At 63.9% G+C, this 19,109-nt stretch overlaps 2 protein-coding genes across 2 annotated transcripts in view; both read right to left on the bottom strand.

Annotated features, from left to right (window-relative positions):
* Window positions 1-2,414: 2,414 nt before the first annotated feature.
* Window positions 2,415-3,026, bottom strand: LOC119104127 (putative N-acetyltransferase DDB_G0290199). The gene is made up of 2 exons (XM_037227813.1): window positions 2,968-3,026; window positions 2,415-2,643 (listed from the first exon to the last, which is right to left on the bottom strand). The coding sequence occupies exons 1-2, from the start codon at window positions 2,973-2,975 to the stop codon at window positions 2,415-2,417; spliced, it is 237 nt and encodes a 78-aa protein (XP_037083708.1). The 5' UTR covers window positions 2,976-3,026.
* A 1,584-nt stretch (window positions 3,027-4,610) lies between these two features.
* The window catches only part of LOC119104129 (partitioning defective 3 homolog), a 54,667-nt gene continuing 40,168 nt past the window's right edge, over window positions 4,611-19,109 (bottom strand). The window contains exons 5-19 of the mRNA XM_037227814.1: window positions 17,478-17,623; window positions 15,511-15,671; window positions 14,864-15,026; window positions 13,586-13,734; window positions 12,945-13,165; window positions 12,097-12,306; window positions 11,826-11,867; window positions 11,296-11,392; window positions 10,814-11,022; window positions 9,173-9,275; window positions 8,694-8,779; window positions 7,280-7,361; window positions 5,814-5,888; window positions 4,984-5,054; window positions 4,611-4,694 (exon numbers count right to left, since the gene is read on the bottom strand). Coding sequence (XP_037083709.1) covers window positions 4,611-4,694; window positions 4,984-5,054; window positions 5,814-5,888; window positions 7,280-7,361; window positions 8,694-8,779; window positions 9,173-9,275; window positions 10,814-11,022; window positions 11,296-11,392; window positions 11,826-11,867; window positions 12,097-12,306; window positions 12,945-13,165; window positions 13,586-13,734; window positions 14,864-15,026; window positions 15,511-15,671; window positions 17,478-17,623 — 1,899 coding nt within the window. The remainder of the gene's footprint in view (window positions 4,695-4,983; window positions 5,055-5,813; window positions 5,889-7,279; window positions 7,362-8,693; window positions 8,780-9,172; window positions 9,276-10,813; window positions 11,023-11,295; window positions 11,393-11,825; window positions 11,868-12,096; window positions 12,307-12,944; window positions 13,166-13,585; window positions 13,735-14,863; window positions 15,027-15,510; window positions 15,672-17,477; window positions 17,624-19,109) is intronic.

A 19,109-nucleotide genomic window follows, 5' to 3' on the forward strand; every position in this document is an offset into this window, starting at 1 on the left:
CACCCGCTGCACCAGACTCCCAGAGTTTCCGTCTCCCATTGAGCATCACGACACCGGTCCATGCCCTCCCCTCCCCTGTCGGCAGCGAGCCACGCTGGGCGCGACACTCACCGCGGACCGTACTGCGCCTCCTCGTAGCCGGGGTGGTGCACGTAGCGTGGGCCGGGCTCGGCCAGGCCGGTCCGACTGCCGGGCCGGCGCATCGAGTCGTACGGGTCCGGGGTTGCCGCGCCAGACGGCCGGCGGTCCTGGCTCCTCCGCCCGCTGTCGGCACAGGTCACCGGGGTCAGCAGGGGTCAGGGGTGCCGTGCCAGACGGCCGGCGGTCCCGGCTCCTCCGCCCGCTGTCAGCACAGGTCACCGGGGTCAGCAGGGGTCAGGGGTGCCGCGCCAGACGGCCGGCGGGTCCCGGCTCCTCCGCCCGCTGCCGGCACAGGCCACCGGGTCCGGACACATTTGTGGGCGTCGGAACAAGCCAGCAATGCCGGTCCCGGAGAGGACAAGGCATCAGCGGCGACGGCGGAAGGCAGAGAACATCACGACGCCAGACCGTGTAGGACTCACAGTAAGGTCCACGAACAACAGCCGCTGACGTCTTGTGGAAAGGGGAAACTCCTCTGAGAGCGTCTTATGACCAAGAAAAGGCTAGCATCGACTTAAGACCAGTGGGGGTTGAGTGGGGTGGCGTGGCACCAGGCATGGGGAGGTAACAGGACATCACAGCAGGCCGTAAGGCGCCAGCGTCCAGCAGCGCACATCGGACAAGAGTGCGGAGGGTGGGGCGCGTTTAAGCGCCAAAGAGTCAACACGCCGGGTCACGATGGCAAAAACAACCGGCACTGTCATCACTGCTACATCTGGAAACGACAGATGAAGCGAAAGTGGAGACACAGTGATATTAGCATGCAGCAAATGTCACGGTGCAGAGCGAGCTGTCCACCGGACGTAGACAACAGCGGAGGACTGAGACACACAGAATAGCCACCGAGCCGCCGTCAGTCCAGGCGCGACCCGGACCGACGCCCGCGCCGCAGCAGGCCACGGCGCGCGGAACGCCACCTCTCGGCGCCATGCTAGCGTGCGGAGCATTCGGTCGCGGCCGTCACGCACCACGCGCGTTAGTCGGAGCCTCTCCGGTGACGCAGGTCCGCCGCTCGGGTTAGTTCGCAGGCGGCATGCTGGCGCACGCATGCGGCGCGTTCGCGCATGCTCCGCAGCCCGCCGCGTGGCCGCGTGGCCGCGTGGCGTCCGTGCTTCGCCGTGCAGACCGCGTGCCGTGCTGGGCCTGTCGAAGGCCGCCGCCTGCCGGCGCGCAGTGCGCAGACGCGCGCCGGCGCACCACCTACCCAGAAGGCGGCGCGCTCGGCCGAGAGCGGCGCCGGCCGCCGGTTGCGGAAATACTCGCTGCTGCGCGCGCCGCGCGCCAGCGGCCCGGCGCGCCAGAAGGCCGCCTCGCAAACGTTATTGTTGAGCCTGTCGGTGAGGTGGACCGGCGGCGGCGGCGGCACGTGCGGCTTCAGCTCCGCCTGAAACGCAGCGCCGTCCGCAGGCCGTCAGCGGCGCCGCGTCCGCCGCCGGGACGGAGGACGAGGCGGACCCGGGCGGCCAGCGGGCGCCGGCTCGCGGCTTGTACCGCCGGCTCAGGACCAACTCCAGCAGAACCTGCCCCGCCTTCGCTGCGCCCTGTGTGCGACCGCGACACGTGCCGCGCCGCCGCGGGGCGCCAGGCCGCGCTCCTGGCACCAGAGCGGCCACACGACTCTGCAAGGCGTCATGGACCACCGCCGCCCACGTCCCACTACAGACCGTCCACGGACCCATCTCCTCCGTCATTACCCCTTCGCGGCCGCACTGCCAGCGTACCTCCCTGAGCTGCTGCTCGGCCCGCTCCTCGGCCGTCTCCGTGCGGTACACCGCCCTGGCGGCCGGGCGTGGCGACGCTGGTGCGCTCGCGCAGCTGCTGCACCGCTCGACGACTGGCCGTCCTCTCGGGGCGGCGGCGGCGGCGGGGGCGGCTGAGGCGCCTGTGCGACACACAGGGCAGCCGTCAGTGGCGGTACAAGGAGCGGCACAGACGTCCACGAGTCACAGGAGCGGCGCAGACGTCAGCATTACGATCAAGAACACGTGAGGACGTGCGAGGACCATTGCAGGCTGAGCGGGGGGGACTATCGTCACGAGAAGGACGGCGTTCACATTGCTGACCGCATGCGATTCCGTCCTCTGAAAAAAAACCTGCTGGACTGGGTTATCACGTATTCGTCGTGATCTGCCATACCACACATCTAACGTGGTTGTATGGCCCGATACTCAAACCTTGGTGTTCCTCCTGCATCACGCGAGCCATAATACACTACTGATGGCGCTAAGCCCGCGCACGGGCACCTGCGGCTGCTGCAGCTGTCGCAGCATCCCTCACGGTCTGTGCGAATGCTGCTGCTGCTGCTGCTGCTGGGCCTGCTGCTGCTGCTGCTGCTGCTGCTGTACCAGCCGCTGGTACTGCTGTTGGATGCGGCGCTGCTCGTCTTCGGCTCGGCGCCGCGCTGCGATCCTGTTGAGCTCGTCCTGCTGCTGGCGCAGCTCGTCAGCCGTCATCCGCGGCGGCGGACCAGACGTCTCGCTGCTCTTGCGGTGCCGACCGAACCTAACGCCGGCGGCGAAGGCGGAAGGTCAGAGCCACGCCGGCAGTGGCGGCAGCCGTGACGTCAGAGCCGCAACGGCCAGCACGACGGCGTACGACATAATCATGGCATGAGATACGAAACGAAGTGCCGTATCTTTGACCTGTCAGTGACTTAACGTGCTCCCATCTTCGATTTGGATCGAGCAAGCAAGCTCAAGCATCAACTTCACGGGGAAAGTTCCAACGCCCACACTTTTTCACCCTCGCCACATCAGCGAGTGAAACCGCAGGGCACGCGGGCATGCGACCCCCGTCCGGCCGCTGCGAGGCGGCTCCTCTGCGTACCTGAACATGCTGCCGAGTCCCCTGAGCAGACCCGAGCGTCGCTTGGCCTTCTTGCCCTCGACGGCCGCCGGAGCTGAGCGAGCTCTGGCGGGCGGTGCGGTCCCGGCTGAAGAGGGCGCCGCCGGCGTCCGGCCCGGCCGCCTCCTCGTCCACTGCCGGCCCGACGGGTCACGGTCAGGGTCAGGGTCAGGGTCAGGGTCACGGCCAGGGGCAGGCGGCAGCAGGCGCGGCGCGATGCGATGGGCCACAGCCGGGTACGGGCACAGCAGCTTGGAACTGAGGTTATGGGGACTTCGAGGCACTCGGGACAAAATATGGTACGGTCATCAATCAAGAAGCATGTGATGTGATGGCCGTGATGTGTGCCGCAAGGGCAGCTCTTTAAACCTTTCAGTCTGATCAACAGTCATGTTCGCGTAACACACAAAGCTAACCGGACCGCGGGCAACAGACATACTGAAGAAGACGCCATTAACGCGATATCTTTGCTAACCATGTCGATTCTGACTTAAATGCATGTGCTGATAATGATGGAGCCTTGATGTTCAACGCATCTTACACCATGTTTTACCCATCATCAGGCTCATGGTGAGGCTTCTGTATTGATAAACTGCTCAGAACGAACTGCTAATTACAACGCTAATTTTCGCTCCTCCAACATTAAACGCATGCAAAATATCGCTACGCAGTTTCACGTATTTTAAAAGAAAAGGCTACGGAAAGTTGTGGTGGAACAATGGAATGACATCTATGGCAATGCCACTTATCCCGTAAGATAAACTGACGCCAGAAAGGCAAGGGGAAAATCATACGCGAACAAGGAAAGGCCAACTCCATAGGCAAGGCAGACAGATCGGTGTTTGGAAGCCAAATAAGCACAAGTCGGCGAGCCACCAGAGCGTCAGACCATCTGTGTCGTCTCCCAAACCAACAATTAAGTCACCTTTTAATCGATTCCATCCGACGTCAGCCAACTTTAAGACGATTCTGTCTTTTGATCAGCCCGTTATTGTCAGCCCTTTTGATCAGCCCGCCCGTTATTTTGTTTTCTTAGAGCACCGACATCTAGTCCCTGGTTATCCTACCCCGGCCGCTGGTACTACTTGACCTCCGCCCCGCTCACCCGCTCACCCTTGACCTCCGCACTGCTCACCCGCTCACCCCTGACCTCCGCTCTGCTCATCCACTCACCCTTGACCCTCCGCCCCGTTCACCCGCTCACCCTTGACCTCAGCCCCGCTCATCCGTGACCTCGGCTCCGCTCACCCTTGACCTCCACCTCGCTCACCGGTTTCCATGACGTCACCGTTGTCGTCACCCAGCGGCGCTTCGTAGCTGCGGTCGACGGCGGCGCGGAAGCTCTCGTTGCAGCCGCGGCCGCGCACCACCTTCACGGGGCCGCGGTGCGGGTACGACCGCTTCGCCCTCCTCGGCCAGCGCCAGCTGGGCACAGGCGTGACCACAGTCACCGCACAGCACCGGCAGCCCGACATCGTCAGCAGTCAGCTGAGCCAACCAGGGCACAGCCGCGACCAGTCACCGCACAGCACCGGCAGCCCGACATCGTCGCAGTCAGCTGAGCCAACCAGGGCACAGCCGCGACCAGTCACCGCACAGCACCGGCAGCCCGACATCATCAGCAGTCAGCTGAGCCAACCAGGGCACAGCCGCGACCAGTCACCGCACAGCACCGACAACTCGACAGCATCAGCAGTCAGCTGAGCCAACTAGGGCACAGCCGCGGACCAGTCACCGCACAGCACCGACAACTCAACGGCATCAGCAGCCAGTTGGCAGTGGTCAGCTGAACCAATGGGCGACGCGCGCCGTGATAACATCGAAACAATCATACACGGGCCAGGCATAAAAACGACTCAGCACTGCCGGCAAAATGTCAACCAAAGTACAGTATTAGGAAGCAGCCCATGTCATACGAGAAACACGACCACTCCACGAAGCGATACGGAAGCCACAGCAGGTCGCTCCGCCCGATGCTGTCGACTGACCGCCGCTTACCTCATGCACCATGGTCTGGAGCGACTCGAGGCTGGACGACTTCTTCATGCCCAGACTGGGACCGACGTCGTCTGCGGACGGACGGCCGAAGGTCAGACGACAGTTAGCGGCACGCGCTGCAGCGGCACGGCTCGACCGCCGCCGGCGGCGGCGATCCTCTACGCCACCGCATCGTCTGACCGAGAGACGGAGCGCCGCCGCGTCCGCCCGCGTCGCCTCCCGCCCGGAGCGGCGCGCACACTGACGGCGGCGACGGCCCTGAGCTGCCCGCCGGCTGCCGACTGGCGCGCGCCGCCGGCGCCGCTCCGAGCGTGACCGGCCACAATGGAGCGGCGGCGGCGGCGGCACGCAACCGGGGGGCGGCGCGGCCCGCCGGCAGATCGGGAGAAACAGTCCGGCGGCGGCCGACAGCGGGCCTCAGTCAGAGATAGCGCCCACAACGGTACCATGCCGGCCTCGGGCGGCGGGCTGGACAGGAAACTGAGCCGTGCGCTATCCCGCCGTGCAAGGTAATGGACAGGTAGGAACGGAACGCCTTCAGAGCAGATATCAGCCTTGCCGCTGACCATGCACGGCAGGCGCTGAGCCTTGTCCTTGGTGGACAGCTGCTGGAGGACCATATGATAAACACCCATTCCATGAGGACAGCGCTGCTGGAATAAAACAGGCACCCACACCAAAGCCGGCCGATCCGAGTGGATTCCGTGAGCCGAGGGGGCCGCCGGGCACAGACGAGCACGACACGCAGGCCTCCACCCGACCCGACACCTGGTGCCGCCGGGAGCGGTGCGTGGCGCGGAGAGTCGGGTTCTGCTCATGCGCGTACGTACTGGGCGGCTGGGGCGGCTCGGGCTGCGTTAGTGACTGGTGTGAGGCGCTGCGTCCGCCGTCGGTGGCCGCGCGTCCTGGCGACACGCCCGGACAGGCGCGGCTCAGCGCCCCCGCCGACACGCGCGCACACTCGCAGCGGATGTGTTAACAGGCAGACAGAGCTGAACGTACTACTACCCTCACCCGTACACATCAATGCCTCGACACACAGACACACAACCCGCGTGGGTTAAATTGTTATCTCGTTCGAGTAAGAAAATGTTAGTTGAATCGCAAACAAGTCGGTTAGTCACAGCACACAGTATACACAAGGACGACGTAGGGAGCATGAAGCAGAAGGTTACGGCACATCTGACGACCTGCCAGAAGAACGTACCACGACGGCTTACTGCCCGGTCTATGCTCTCAGACCCGTACTGACAGCCAGCCCCTGACCTTCCGACCGGCTGCAGGTCAGACTCTAGCCCGGTCCGACCTCGCACCCCTGGACCAGAGCCTGACCCAACCTAAACCCTGGACCGAAGCCTGCCTGAACTCGTATCCCTGGACCGAAGCCTGTCTGACCTCCCACCCTGCACAGAAGCGTCTAACCTCCCACCCTGGATCAGAGTCTGACCTGACCTCGCATCCATAGACCGGAGTCTGTCTGACCTCCCACCTCGAACAGAAGCCTGTCTGACCTCCCTCCCTGGACCGGAGTCTGTCTGACATACCAACCTGAACCGGAGCGGACCTGACCTGCCCCCCCTGGATCGGAGTCTGATCTGACCTGCCACCCCTGGACCGGAACCTGACCTGACCTGCCACCCTGGACCGGAGCCGGACCTGACCTGCCACCCTGGACCGGAGCTGACCTGACCTGCCACCCTGGACCGGAGCAAGACCTGACCTGACCTCCCACCCTGAACCTAAGTCTGACTTAGCCTGCCACCCTGGACCGGGTCCTGACCTGACCTGCCACCCTGGACAGGAGTCTGACCTGACCTGCCACCCAGGACCGGAGTCTGACCTGGCCTGCCACCCTGGAACCAGGGCCTGACCTGACCTGCCACCCTGGACAGGAGTCTGACATGACCTGCCACCCTGGACCGGAGTCTGACCTGGCCTGCCACCCTGGACCGGGTCCTGACCTGACCTGCTACCCTGGACCGGAGTCTAACCTGATCTGCCACCCTGGACCGGGGCCTGACCTGACCTGCCACCCTGGACCGGGGCCCTGACCTGACCTGCCACCCTGGACCGTTGCCTGACCTAACCTCCCACCGTGGACCGGGGCCTAACTGACCTCCCACCCTGGACCGGGGCCTGCCTGACCTCCCGCCCTGGACCGGGGACTGCCTGACCTCTCACCCTGGACCGGGGACTGCCTGACCTCCCCCCTGGACTGGAGCCTGACCTGGCGGCCGGCCGTCGTGCGCCTCCTCCCGCCGCAGCTCGGCCTCCAGCAGACGGCGCTGCTGCTCGCGCTCCTCGCGCGCCCGCTTGGTGCGCTGGTACGTGTCCGTGCTCTTGGCGTCCTTGGACGCGTGCCGCTTCTCGCTGATGGACTGGCGACCCAGTTGATCGCGGGTAAAACCTACGCCCGCCTGCTCCAGCGACGTCCTGGCGGCGGGGGGGGGGGGGGGGGCGCTGCGTCACCGTCCGCCCGGGCTGGCAGGGGAGGCGCCTCTCGCGTGCGAGGGAGAGGCCGCTGGGGGCTGGCAGCGGACGAGCCTCTCACGTGCGAGGGGGAGGCCGAGACGTGATGGTCCAACCGGGGCTCGCAAGGGAGACGCCTCACATACGCGCACACATGTCCCACGCATGACACACGCAGCGGACGGAACAAACTGCAACCCACCAGGGAACAAAACCACGGCGGCGTCACGCAGGGATAGCAAGCAGCCATGTGGTCCAGATCCTATGACCTTAAGAACACAAGGCGTAACCATAACCATCGTAACCATCTGCGAGATGTTCAACGTCTGCCAGATGGGCGCACGGTTACACCGCAAGTCACCCAAATCAAGATCCGGCACAGAACTTCATACACTACCTTATAAAACCATATGCAGATAACTTCCGAGGCATTATCAAAACCACAACCCCTGACCACGAGATCGTGGTATCTGACGGCGATCGACTGCCCCTTCCAATCACTGGTGGCACCGCCCGTGTCGCCCGCGTGTTTCCGAGGCCCCGCCGTCCTCCGACCGGCAGTCGACTCACTGGCTGGCGTAGGCCACGTCCGTGTTGGAGTCGCTCTGCTGGCTGGCGAGCGAGGCCGGCGCCGGGTCCGTCTCGATCAGCACCGTGTCGCCGGACGGCATGTTGACGGTGGGGCAGAGCGGCGGCGCGCCCCGCTCCGGCTCGGCCGGCGGCAGCCGCTGCTGCTGCTGCTGCTGCTGCCGCTCCGGCGCGTCCGCCCACGAGCCGTGCGTCGCCTGCCGGGACGAACCGCCGGCCGGCGTTCGTCAGCGGGTCGGGCGCTCAGCGTCAGGCGCGTGAGCATGGAAGGGGGGGAGGGGCGGGGACGGAGGGGCGAATGGTAGCAGCGTATCTGCGACCACTGGGCGCGGATATGCGAACGTGGACTGGCGCAGAGCACGACCGGCTGGCACCGAATCTGACCAGCGGGACCACATCACTTGTAACTTGCTCGTCGGGTGGGACGACAGTCCCAATAATTTACTGTTTCCTGCAACTTTCGCCTTTAGCAAGAAGCCGCACACAACAAACCGCAGTCACAAACCCGCCAGCACCCGCGAAATCCACGCACGGTGGATGGACCCCCGCCCCACCCCACCATGTAGTAGCTGTCGTTGCGCATGTTGTTCCGGCCGGTGAGGACGGTCGATGACGGGGTTTCTGCCGGGCGGCGGCGCCGGCTCGGCCGGCACCGGCGGCGGCGCCCGTCGGTGCGTGATGGTGACCTCCGAGCCGTCGGCGGCGGCCGGCTCCGGGCCGCGCCACGCCGACACCTCGCCTGCCACCGCGGGGCGGCGCCGTCACCACAAGGTCGGCAGCACGCCATAGGTCACGGAGGCGGGCGAGCGGCCAGAGGTCGGCCGCCACTGACTGGTACATACGCCCCTACGCCACTATCACCTGTCTCTCAACGCACACCACACTGTGCTTCCAGCTGGATCTGACAAATTCGAGACAAATACCACACACTGACGCGATTCAGTTTCCACATCACATGGGTTTTAACGGGAGCCAAATGCGCTACAAAATAACTACATGCCCTGCAGACTCCAGAAGCCACAAATGGATACACAACACTACCGGCCCTCCAGCCAGGCGTACGATGAGCCGGAACTGCCCCAAAGGCGTGATCCCGCGCCGTCTGAAGCCGGTGTGAGGAGACCCGACTGACCTGACGAGCTGGAGATGAGGCTGCTGGCCGACTCGCGGCCATTGCTGAGAGCGGCGTCCCTCCGCCGAGCCACCGTCAGCGTGATCACCCCAGGCCTCGGGCCCTGCACATCAGACAGACCCGTCAGCCCACTGAACACGCCGCGGACCGACCACCGCCGGCTGCCGCACGCCAGACGCGCCCGTCAACCGACTGAACACGGCACGGACCGACCACCGCCGGCTGCTGCGCACCAGACAGACCTACCATCCGACTGAACACGGCACGGACTGACCACCGCCGGCTGCCGCACGCCAGCGCACTCGGGCCCTCCGATGTGTTCGTTCCAGTATTTCCGTGCGATAAAAACAACATAAAAACGGAAGATCATTGGGGATATGTACCAAATCACCTCAGTGACAGACAAGCATACCTTAAGCATGGACCCAGCGCGGCAGATTCACTGACAACTCTGTTAACCTTTTACCCATAAGCATAACGTTGCGGATTCCTACATCGAGTGTCTCCGTCGTTCTCGGTTTTGTTTCAGACTAGCGGAACAGAAATGCTTCGTGCCAACGGGGGCAATGAGGACGAAATCGACGCTTTTGCGTCACATCGTTGTCTTTGATTTCAATATTATTTTCCCCGCAATATTCTCAAAGTGTGTTTTGGAAGCATCTGAGTGAATAAGAAGCGCAATAGATTATCACCTGCAGGGAAGTATTGAATGACATAGTCCATCATGTCTTCCGGAATATCAGCCAGTGTTCGACAGGCTGTCTGGTATACTACGCCATCGCCATACACGACCGCCTTATTCATGCATTTGCTTTTGAAGTTTAGGAATAATCTGAATGTTAAAATACGGTTTTCGGACACGAAGGCAAATATATATACATTGGTCCCCCACCCCGATCTGAGATAAAAGGTGTTTGTCTCATCTCCCAAGCCCATCCGCGACCCGATATTTGGGCGATGGGAACGGAAGCCATGTCCTCATTAATATCCGCAGACCAAATTCAGTGAGTGAGGATCACATCTGCACGAATGACAAGCCACCATAGCCAGGGAAGAAAGCCAGATTCTGCACCACGGTTGAGCCAGGACCACCATTTTGTTTACATGACGTCACCGCCTAGCGTAACCTCACACCAGAATAGGTTCCAGCCATGTTTATTTGTACCGGCATCGGTCGGTGGCCGCGGAACATCGTGGAGAAGTCGGTCGCCGCATTTTTAGCACAGGGAGACACCGAAACTTAAAAAGGCCGCCCGAAACGCGACCGAAACGCCAGTAGCCACACATAACCTCCCATCTGTATCTGCTCACGGTCGTGGGCGGCGGCAGCCATTGCAGCCAGCGAAAACAGGATCGGCAGTAGCCAACCATAACCCGGGCATCACCTGCGGCCGGCCTGGCCCATGGCCCGCCGCAGTGTCCATGGTCCGGCCGAAACACGGCCCATCCTCATCACGAGCCACTAGCCGCCCATAACCCGACACCGTGTCCGCTCCGGCGTCACATGGTAAGGCGCGGCGCGGCGCACCGTGCTCCATGGACGGGCCTTGACCTATCAACGGCGCCTCGCGTATCCCAGGTCACATTAGAGGAGTGCGGCCATTAGCTGCCCATAACCCGGCGCTCGGTGCACCGACTCACCTCCTGGCACATGGCGCGCCGCAACGTCTCCATCGCCTGGCCGTTGCTAAGGCCGAGCAGGGCGCTATTGTTGATATCGATCAGCTGATCGTTGTGCTGCAGCCGGCCGTCCTTGCTTGCTGCGCCGCCGTGGATGACGCTCTTGATGAAGATACCAACGTCCACGGGGCCGTTCTTGCCCGGCGTCGTCTTGCCCTTGACGCTGACACCTGGCGGATATGGGGCGAGGCGGTGCTTTACCGAACGCTGCCTAGGTGCGTATAGATACGAGCATTTCTTCCATTTCCGCAACAGCACCCTGATGGCCTCCCACTTGCTCAAGTCGTATGAGCGTTCTTTGGCCGGGTATTACAGACAGTCCAGACGGTTTCAGACAACACAAACGCCGTGCGGCTCACCGTTCTCCCCCCGCAGCTCACGCACTTCTCACAACTGGCCGACCCTGTCACGGGCCAGAGGCGCTCCGCAGCCAGCCGACTCACCCAGCCCGGCGCGCTCCGAGTCGTGCACGGGGATGTCGAACACGAGCACCTCCTTGTCGGTGACGCCGGCCGGCTCCTCCTGCGCCGGCTCCGGCGGCTGCCGGACGGGGGCCGGTCAGAGCGGGCCGAAGCGGGCCACCTCCCAGCGCCGGGCCGCCCACGGGCGCGTCAGCCGACACAACAGCGGCCCCAGCTCAGCATTCCGCCCGGGGGCGGCGCCGCGCGCGCACACGACACCACGGCCTCGCAGCCCGCGGTTACTCCAGCAGCCGTGCTGATTTACGAGGGTAAGCTACGCGTACGCAAAACGCCCTTTAAGCATTCGATGTTGCAACATGCAGACCGGAAGTGGGCAGCGGCAGGTGCAGCACGCGCCGCCTACACAGGTATCTGATCAGTTCTGAGAGTCAAGCGTCACCTGCACTGGCGGCTGCTTGCGAGCGCATGTATGGGTACGGGACATTCAATGTGAATTGCTGTGTTCTGGCCCCGATTGGAGGTAGCGTGCACGGTGTGTCGGTGTCTTGTACCTTTGTCCATGTTGTTTTCTCGGCAGGCGGTGCGGTGCTCGCCTAAAATAGAGCGTCACCGGTCAGACGAAATGTTCCCAACAAATAAGGCACCACTGTCATGCTGGAAGGAACCCAGAAACCAGGACACGCCCGCATATTCGCCGATACAGTCATCGAATAATAAGGTTCTGGGAGGGGTATCGCTCACAGGAAAGCTCCGATGAATCTCCACGATGAGGGAAAGCCTTCCCCGCTGAAGCGGGGGACCGCGCTGGCCAGCTGTACCCACCAGCGGCCGGGGCAGCCGGGGACTAGCCTCGTCGGCCTTCTTGTCGTCGGGCTGCTCGTGTCGCGAGAGCACCAGCTCGACCGGCTGTCCGGGCACGACGGCGCGCAGCATCTGCACCACCTGCTGCTGGCTGAGTCCGGTCACGGCCGCGCCGTCGATCTCCAGCAGCCTGTCACCGGGCCGCAGCCGGCCGTCCTCGATGGCGGCGCCCTGCCGAGCACGAGCACACGCACACGGCCGTCACCCAGCGCCGGCCGCGCGAGTCAGCCGCGGGCCGCCGCCGGCCCCGACGACACCGTACCGCTCGGCTGGACGCAGTGCGGCGCGTTGCACATTTTAAGAAGCGGTATATGAAAACAAAACCAGAGGAAAGGACGATACATTTAGACGGAGTTTCATGCGAATGTGATAACGCGACGGACCCAACGGAGGGGCAATCCAGCAACGCACACATACCAGTATCCCAGCCGGGACGTTATCACAGTCAGCTCCATGTGCAGGCACGCAGGACAGGAGGTACCTTTGGGCCTCGGATCACGGGGCGCGAGGTGATGGAGTGTTCGGGAGATGAGGACCATCATGGATAGATTCTGGGAACAGCGCAGTGGATGAAACACAACACAATGACCACACAGAACGCATTTCTCCGCATGATACCACATGCAGGCATAAACCACGACAGGGAAAGTCTGACACCTCGCCACCTGGACCTCGACACTGACGACAACAAAAGACTCGCACTCTCGACGCTTTGCATGTGCAAGGCCCCGTGAAGGCCCACCGTCTCGGAGGCACCGTCCCACAGCCGTGCCGCGGGCGCCGCCGCCCACCGGCGGCCGGTCGGCTACCTTGGGCAGGATGTTCTTGACGTAGACGGGCGCGTGGCCGCCGGCCGGGTTGTCGCGCGTGGTCACGCTGAAGCCCAGGCCGGCGGCGCCCTTCACCAGCGCCACCGACAGCCGGCGGCCCAGCTTGCGCGTGTTGGACGTCAGCATCACGTTCTGCGTGCGCGACGACAGCGAGGCCGGCACCTTCTTGGTCGGCGTCACCGTGGCCACTCGCGAGCCGACTGCCGGCGCGGGCAGGGCGTCAGTGGGGGTCTCCGCGCTGCTACGGAGGAGCGCGGGAGACGCGACGACCGGGGCCCGGCAGACATGCGCTCGTCCGCGGGCCTGGCGGACGAGCTCGTAAACCCGCACTGTGTCCATTCGATGTGCCGTCGCAACACAACAAACAAAGCGCATCCGAAAATGAGGAAAAACCCATGTCTAAAATAAGGGTCACATCAGGCCGCCACAACCAATATAACCAATGAGCACACAAGCCAACATCTAAGTACCTCACAGAGGTGTCACTCTAGTCAACCGCAGCCAATCACCAGTGACGAGGCGTTTTGCTATCACAATAGCGCCGACAGCGCGCTCCGTCCGCCACACCACGGCTGGCGACGGCCCGTCCGCCGGCCTGACCCCGCCGGCCAGGTGCGTACCTTTCTCCTCGGGCGCGACGCCGTCGACGGGCGTGTGGGAGCGTGACCGCGCGGCCGGGAAGACGGGCGCCGGCGGCCGGGCGGCGGCGGCGCTCACTGTCAGCCGCAGCTCGCCCTGGCTCATGGCCATCGTGAACAGCTCCTGCGCCCTGCCGGTCGGAGCCAGGCCCGGTCAGCGACACGCGCACACACACACACCGATCGAGTAGGCGGGCGGGCGGGCGACGACCCGGACAACACACGGCGGACATGGCCGGAGTGATGAGCGTGGAACAGGCCGCTGGCGCCGGAGGACACTGAGGTCGTGTTGTCACAGCGATCCCAGTCGGCATGACCGGCAGCTTCAGGCGGGGGCAAAACTAACGACGTTTCAATGGGCAGGCCAGTCCAAAAACGGCGATAAGTACGCCACACGGACGTGGCACACCAATTTGCGACGACTCGTGAGCGTGCAGTAACCACACGCTGCCGTGCCACAAACGGCACAACATCCGGAGGACGCACGCTAAGTTCAATGACTGCTGCACAGAAAACAAACCATGCCCGCATTAACAAGCCGTGCTCGGCTCGGGCGCATGCCAGCACATGACGCAACGGGCGAGAACCGTTATAATCCGTCCACAGAACACATCACGCGGCAAAGCAGCACAAGGCGGCCGACCACTGTCGCACCGTTAGCGCCAAGGTCCCGGCCGTCGGCGCGCCGGCAGCGCGGTCGCGCGGGACGCCGAGGAGCGACACGCCGGGGAGCGGGACGCCGGGGAGTGAGACGCCGGGGAGTGAGACGCCGGGGAGTGGGACGCCAGGGGTGGGGGAGCACACCGGGAAGCGGGACGCCGGGAGCGACACGCTGGGGAGTGAGAAGCCGGGGAGCGACACGCCGGGGAGTGGGACGCCGGAGAGTGGGACGCCAGGGGTGGGGGGCACACCGGGGAGCGGGACGCCGGGGAGTGGGACGCCAGGGAGTAGAACGCCAAGGAGTGGGACACCAGGGGGGCGGGTCGCCGGGGAGCGGGACCCGCGCCCGGCCGACTGGTGCATCGCTCGACGGACCACCAATCCAGCCTGACCGCTCACACGAGCCACACGGCGCGCAGGCTAGTGCGTGGACAGGACCGGATTTCTACTCGATGTGACTGAATCTTGATTATAGCGCAATACCCTGCTAACCATTCCAGCGTCAGCACCGAACGTCAGCACCCTAACCTATCCTGCCCAGAACACTCCGTCATCCACATCTCGGGGCTGGCCCGTAGGCGCACTGGAGGCCAACCCCACCTTTGGAAGCTGCAGCCGGCCAGACTGTGGCCGTTGATCTGGGAGATGCGGTCGCCGACCCTGATGCGTCCGTCCCTGTCCACGGCGCCGCCCGCCTCCACCCGCTGCACCAGCACGCCGCCGTCCCAGCCGCCCGCGTCACACTCGGACACCACGTGGATACCTGGCGGTGCGGTGTCCGGTCACACACAGGCGTCACGTCACGCCCGGCTACAGCGAGCGAAGTCACACCCGGGTGGCGTTCGGGGATCTGATGGCGAGGGGCTTGTTATCGGACACCAACCAGGCGCCTGGCAGAACAACATCCAGCCAACCCTCACGTCAAGGTCGAAAAAGGCACGCAGCTTAACAGGTACGTGACAGTAACGGCAACATCGACAAGGCCATACACCACCCGCTGTCAGACAGCGGAACGGCACGCACGCCTGCCAACCTGAGGGGAACCGTTCATCTCTCACACCTTGTGCCCACTGCTTGTACCCCACCTAACGCTAACATGACAACAACGCGCCCGCTCGCCAGTGGATCAAAGGCCGAAGAGCTGACTAAGGAGTCACAGCTGCCCGTCAGCCAGCTCACGTCGGCCGTATGGTGCCGCGGACGCGGCTGCCCACGCCGGCGGGCGCCGGCGCGCCGGCTCCACTGACCGAGGGGACCCTGGATGTCGGTGAGCACGACCAGCTGCGTGGCGGCCGGCTCTCCCTGCTCGGGCTCCTCGTCGCTGGAGATGTCCGGCGAGACGGCGCCGCCCACCGGCTCGCGCCGCTGGTCCCGGGCGCTCAGCACCCGGTCCGCGGCTTCCGCCCACCTGGCGACCGAGGCAGGGGCACACGGCAGGTCAGAGCGCGTCAGGCTGAGATGAGGAGGTGAACCAACCACGCACTGATCAAAACATAGCTCGGCTACCAGCCATCGGCCGTTCTAAAGCCGAGATCCATGGCGCGTTGACGCCTTAGAGCTCAGCTCTGCGCGTGACATGGACGCGCAGCTGTGGCAGGAGTCTGAAGCCCTTTACGCGCAGTGCCGCTGGGCCCCGACCGGTCTGCGGCGAACGTCTGACGGCGGCACCCCGTCACAAGACAGCAATCACAGGCGGCGGTAACCCTGATTGACCTGTGACAACACCTCCAGCCCGTCGGGCAGCGAAGCCTGACTCACGCCGCGCGTAGCGTCTCAGCTCCAGAAGTGCCTAGCTCACTCCCGCGCATTGTTCACGACGGCTGACATTATCATAGTCGTCATGTGGTCATGTTTCTTAACCACATCCCAACCCTGTCATTTCAGATTGCACAACCACCTCTATCTCTGCCAGTCAATTAATACAATCACGTATGCATAGCCTGTTGACCGGACATAACACTTGATGCCGCTTCAAGGCGCATCCATTTCTGAAAAGCGCGTGCGCTCTTCAAATTTACGACGTCCGTACCAATCAGTCTCACGCGGCGTCTGCACCAGCATCACCCATTGGTGCGCGTGAGGAGACTGTGCATGTTTTTCATTGAGATGCACCATGCGGACTGCAACCCGGCGAGCCCGCGAGCCCAGCTCGGCCACTTTCACCCTGCGAACCCGGGCTTGCAGGCCGCTGCAGCAGTTTGACTGCACCGCTAACCTCAACTACGGCGTCCTCGCTCGGCTCCAATCCCGCAAAACCGCTGCCGTCGACAGCGGTTCGGAGCCCCAGCACCCTCCCGCCAACCGCCACCGCGCGCGCCCGCCACCCCCGCCTCTCGGTAAACGCGCCATTTCGCGGCAGGCTCGCGGCTTTTGGCGGGAAAACGGCGCGGTGCGGCCGGTTACGCGAGCCAGCCTTACGTCGACGGCGGCGCGCCGAGGTGGCGGGGTCGGTCGCAGGTGTGGCGGGATCGGCCGCCGGGTCAACCACGATGACCCCAGACGTGGCTCGGATGACGCCGGGCCCTCGGCGGAGGGCGCGGCACCGGTCGGCCGGGGCGGGGGCGTCACGGCGGCGGGGCCGGAAGCCAGGGCCGCGCGCGCCGGCGCGCTCCCGCGGTGCAAGGCTGGCGCCCAGGGCCGCTCCCGACAAACAGCCGGGCCGTCACGACCGCGGCCGCCGGCTCGTGCCCCGGCCCAGACACTGCGGCGCTGCTGATGCCGCGCGAGGAAGGGCGTGACACAGCGAAACGGCCGCAACGGCGAAAGGCACTCATTTCGGAGAAGTCGACAAGAGATACGGCCACACGACACGAGCGGGGACGTCTCACGGCGTGCTGCGACTGCCTTGCAGAAGTGGGGAAGCCACGGTGCCGCGGGGATGGGTCGTCTCACCCCTTACGAACGCGCGCCGAGTGTAAAAACAAACATAACATGGAAGACCACCGGCTCTCACCATCGCCGTGCTCGGACGACGCACGCTACCCCACCGCCACGCGACAGCAGCTCTACGCTCCGCCGAGGTGTGCGGGAGGCCTTTGTTATGGTGATCGCGGGGATGTTGAGAACGGCGCGCAGCTGCGACTGCGATGCGCGTACACATCTCCTACCGGCGCGCCCATCACAATCTGGTGAGGAGCTGCGGTGTGTCCGCCACATCCGCTGCCGTGCCTGTGCCTGGGTCGCAGCTCCGGCCGGCGGCGCGGACGCTTCTCACCTCCACATGCTGTCGCTGTTGCCGAGGATCTGCATGGAGAGCCGGTTGGAGTCGCGGGTGAGCCTGGGCAGCGTCAGCCGGTCGCGCTCGTCGCCGGACGGCTCGCCGCGCTCGCCGGGCGGCGTCAGCGGGTCGCAGCTGGCCGTCTGCAACAACCGAGGCGCCGCTTAGACCAGCTGGCCGGGCGGTGGCGGCCCGAGGCGACCGGCGGGCCCGGAACACGACACGGCCGCGACCAAACCAGCCACACATACATACACTCGGGCCAATCGAAAGCTTCTTTGAAAAAATGTGCGGTCGCCACATAACATGCCATACCAGATATCATCGCCATCCATGGTATACTGTATGCGTATCGATACACAGTAGTAATAGATTAACAGCAGGCATTCGCCGCTACAATGGACAAACCAGCCAACTGCGTAACGAGGTGAAACTCTGCGGGGTGCGCCAGCTGCTCGAATATGAAGAAATTGTCCTTTCTGCATCTCACATGCACAGCACTTCTCTGGGGTTTCCATCGGGTTTCCGCGTCACGGTACATCTTGTTTACAGGTTTGCCAGCATTGGTATAGCCGCAATACTGTTTTGTTTCAAAATACAGTCCTATTACTGCGAGTTATCAGGATTCCTCTGGAAGTGTTCATGAAGAGCAAACTACTATCCCCGAGCTGGGGCCAGGTGGACACAACCCTCAAGGCACGTATGCATTATGCTACCTGCAATCTACAGCCGGTCGTGAATGTTATTGTCCGCAGCAGCTGGTGAACGCTAGTGTTCGCAGCAGCTGGTGTGCACAAAGATAAATTTGCCACCTGTTACGCCATTGAAAGACCGTCGAGTTTGTGCATGGTGCTGAAAGAAAGGTGCTGGTGTTGGAAAAGCTTTTTAACCTTGCAGCTCTTGCAAAAGGGCACCGCAAAACATGATTACTACTTTCCTACCATACCTTTTCCCTGTCCTTCGATCGGACCGTCACCCTGCACTCCCACCGGCACTTAGCAGGCCATGCAGGCGCCGCGTGACCGACTGAGCACATCGCCGAGCGCCGTCTGCCAGTTTCATCAGAGCGCCGTCATGGCAGGCCTCGGACGAGCCGTCCCGATTTCTCATCTCCACTGTCCGACGTGACTGAAATCTGGCGGTCGGCGCGCGCGGCCAGTTGGCGGCGGAGCGCGGCTCGTGCCGGCGCACACCGTACCGACGCCGCTCGTCCGGCGCCAATCACGGCGCCCCGCCGCGCCATTAGCCGGCGCGATGAGCAGCGTCACCGGTGACCTCTGTCGGCCGGGCCGATCATGCCGGGACGGCTGAGACGCACACCGGCCGGCCCGCGCCCGTGCGTCAGAACACTGGGTCATCAGCCGGCCGGCGCCGGCACGGACCGGGACCCTGCGCTGCTCGAGACGGAGCGGAGCGACCCTGCGCACGTCCCGACAGCTGCTCTGTAACTCGGCCGGGGGAGGGGGCAGAGCTATCGTACACAGCCGGTGGCCGGGCGGGTGGATTGCAGCGTTCATGCCCCAACGTGCGCCGCGCTCGCCACTTCAGGCGGCGCTACTGGCTCAGGAGCGTCCCGCTCTGGTCAGGACTCGCACCGGGCCCTGATCAGGTCAGCGGTCGCCGGGGCTT

The sequence above is a fragment of the Pollicipes pollicipes genome, unplaced genomic scaffold (genome assembly GCF_011947565.3).
Source record: "Pollicipes pollicipes isolate AB1234 unplaced genomic scaffold, Ppol_2.1 Scaffold_5909;HRSCAF=7009_pilon_pilon_pilon, whole genome shotgun sequence".
In the NCBI taxonomy this organism is placed as follows: domain Eukaryota; kingdom Metazoa; phylum Arthropoda; class Thecostraca; order Pollicipedomorpha; family Pollicipedidae; genus Pollicipes; species Pollicipes pollicipes.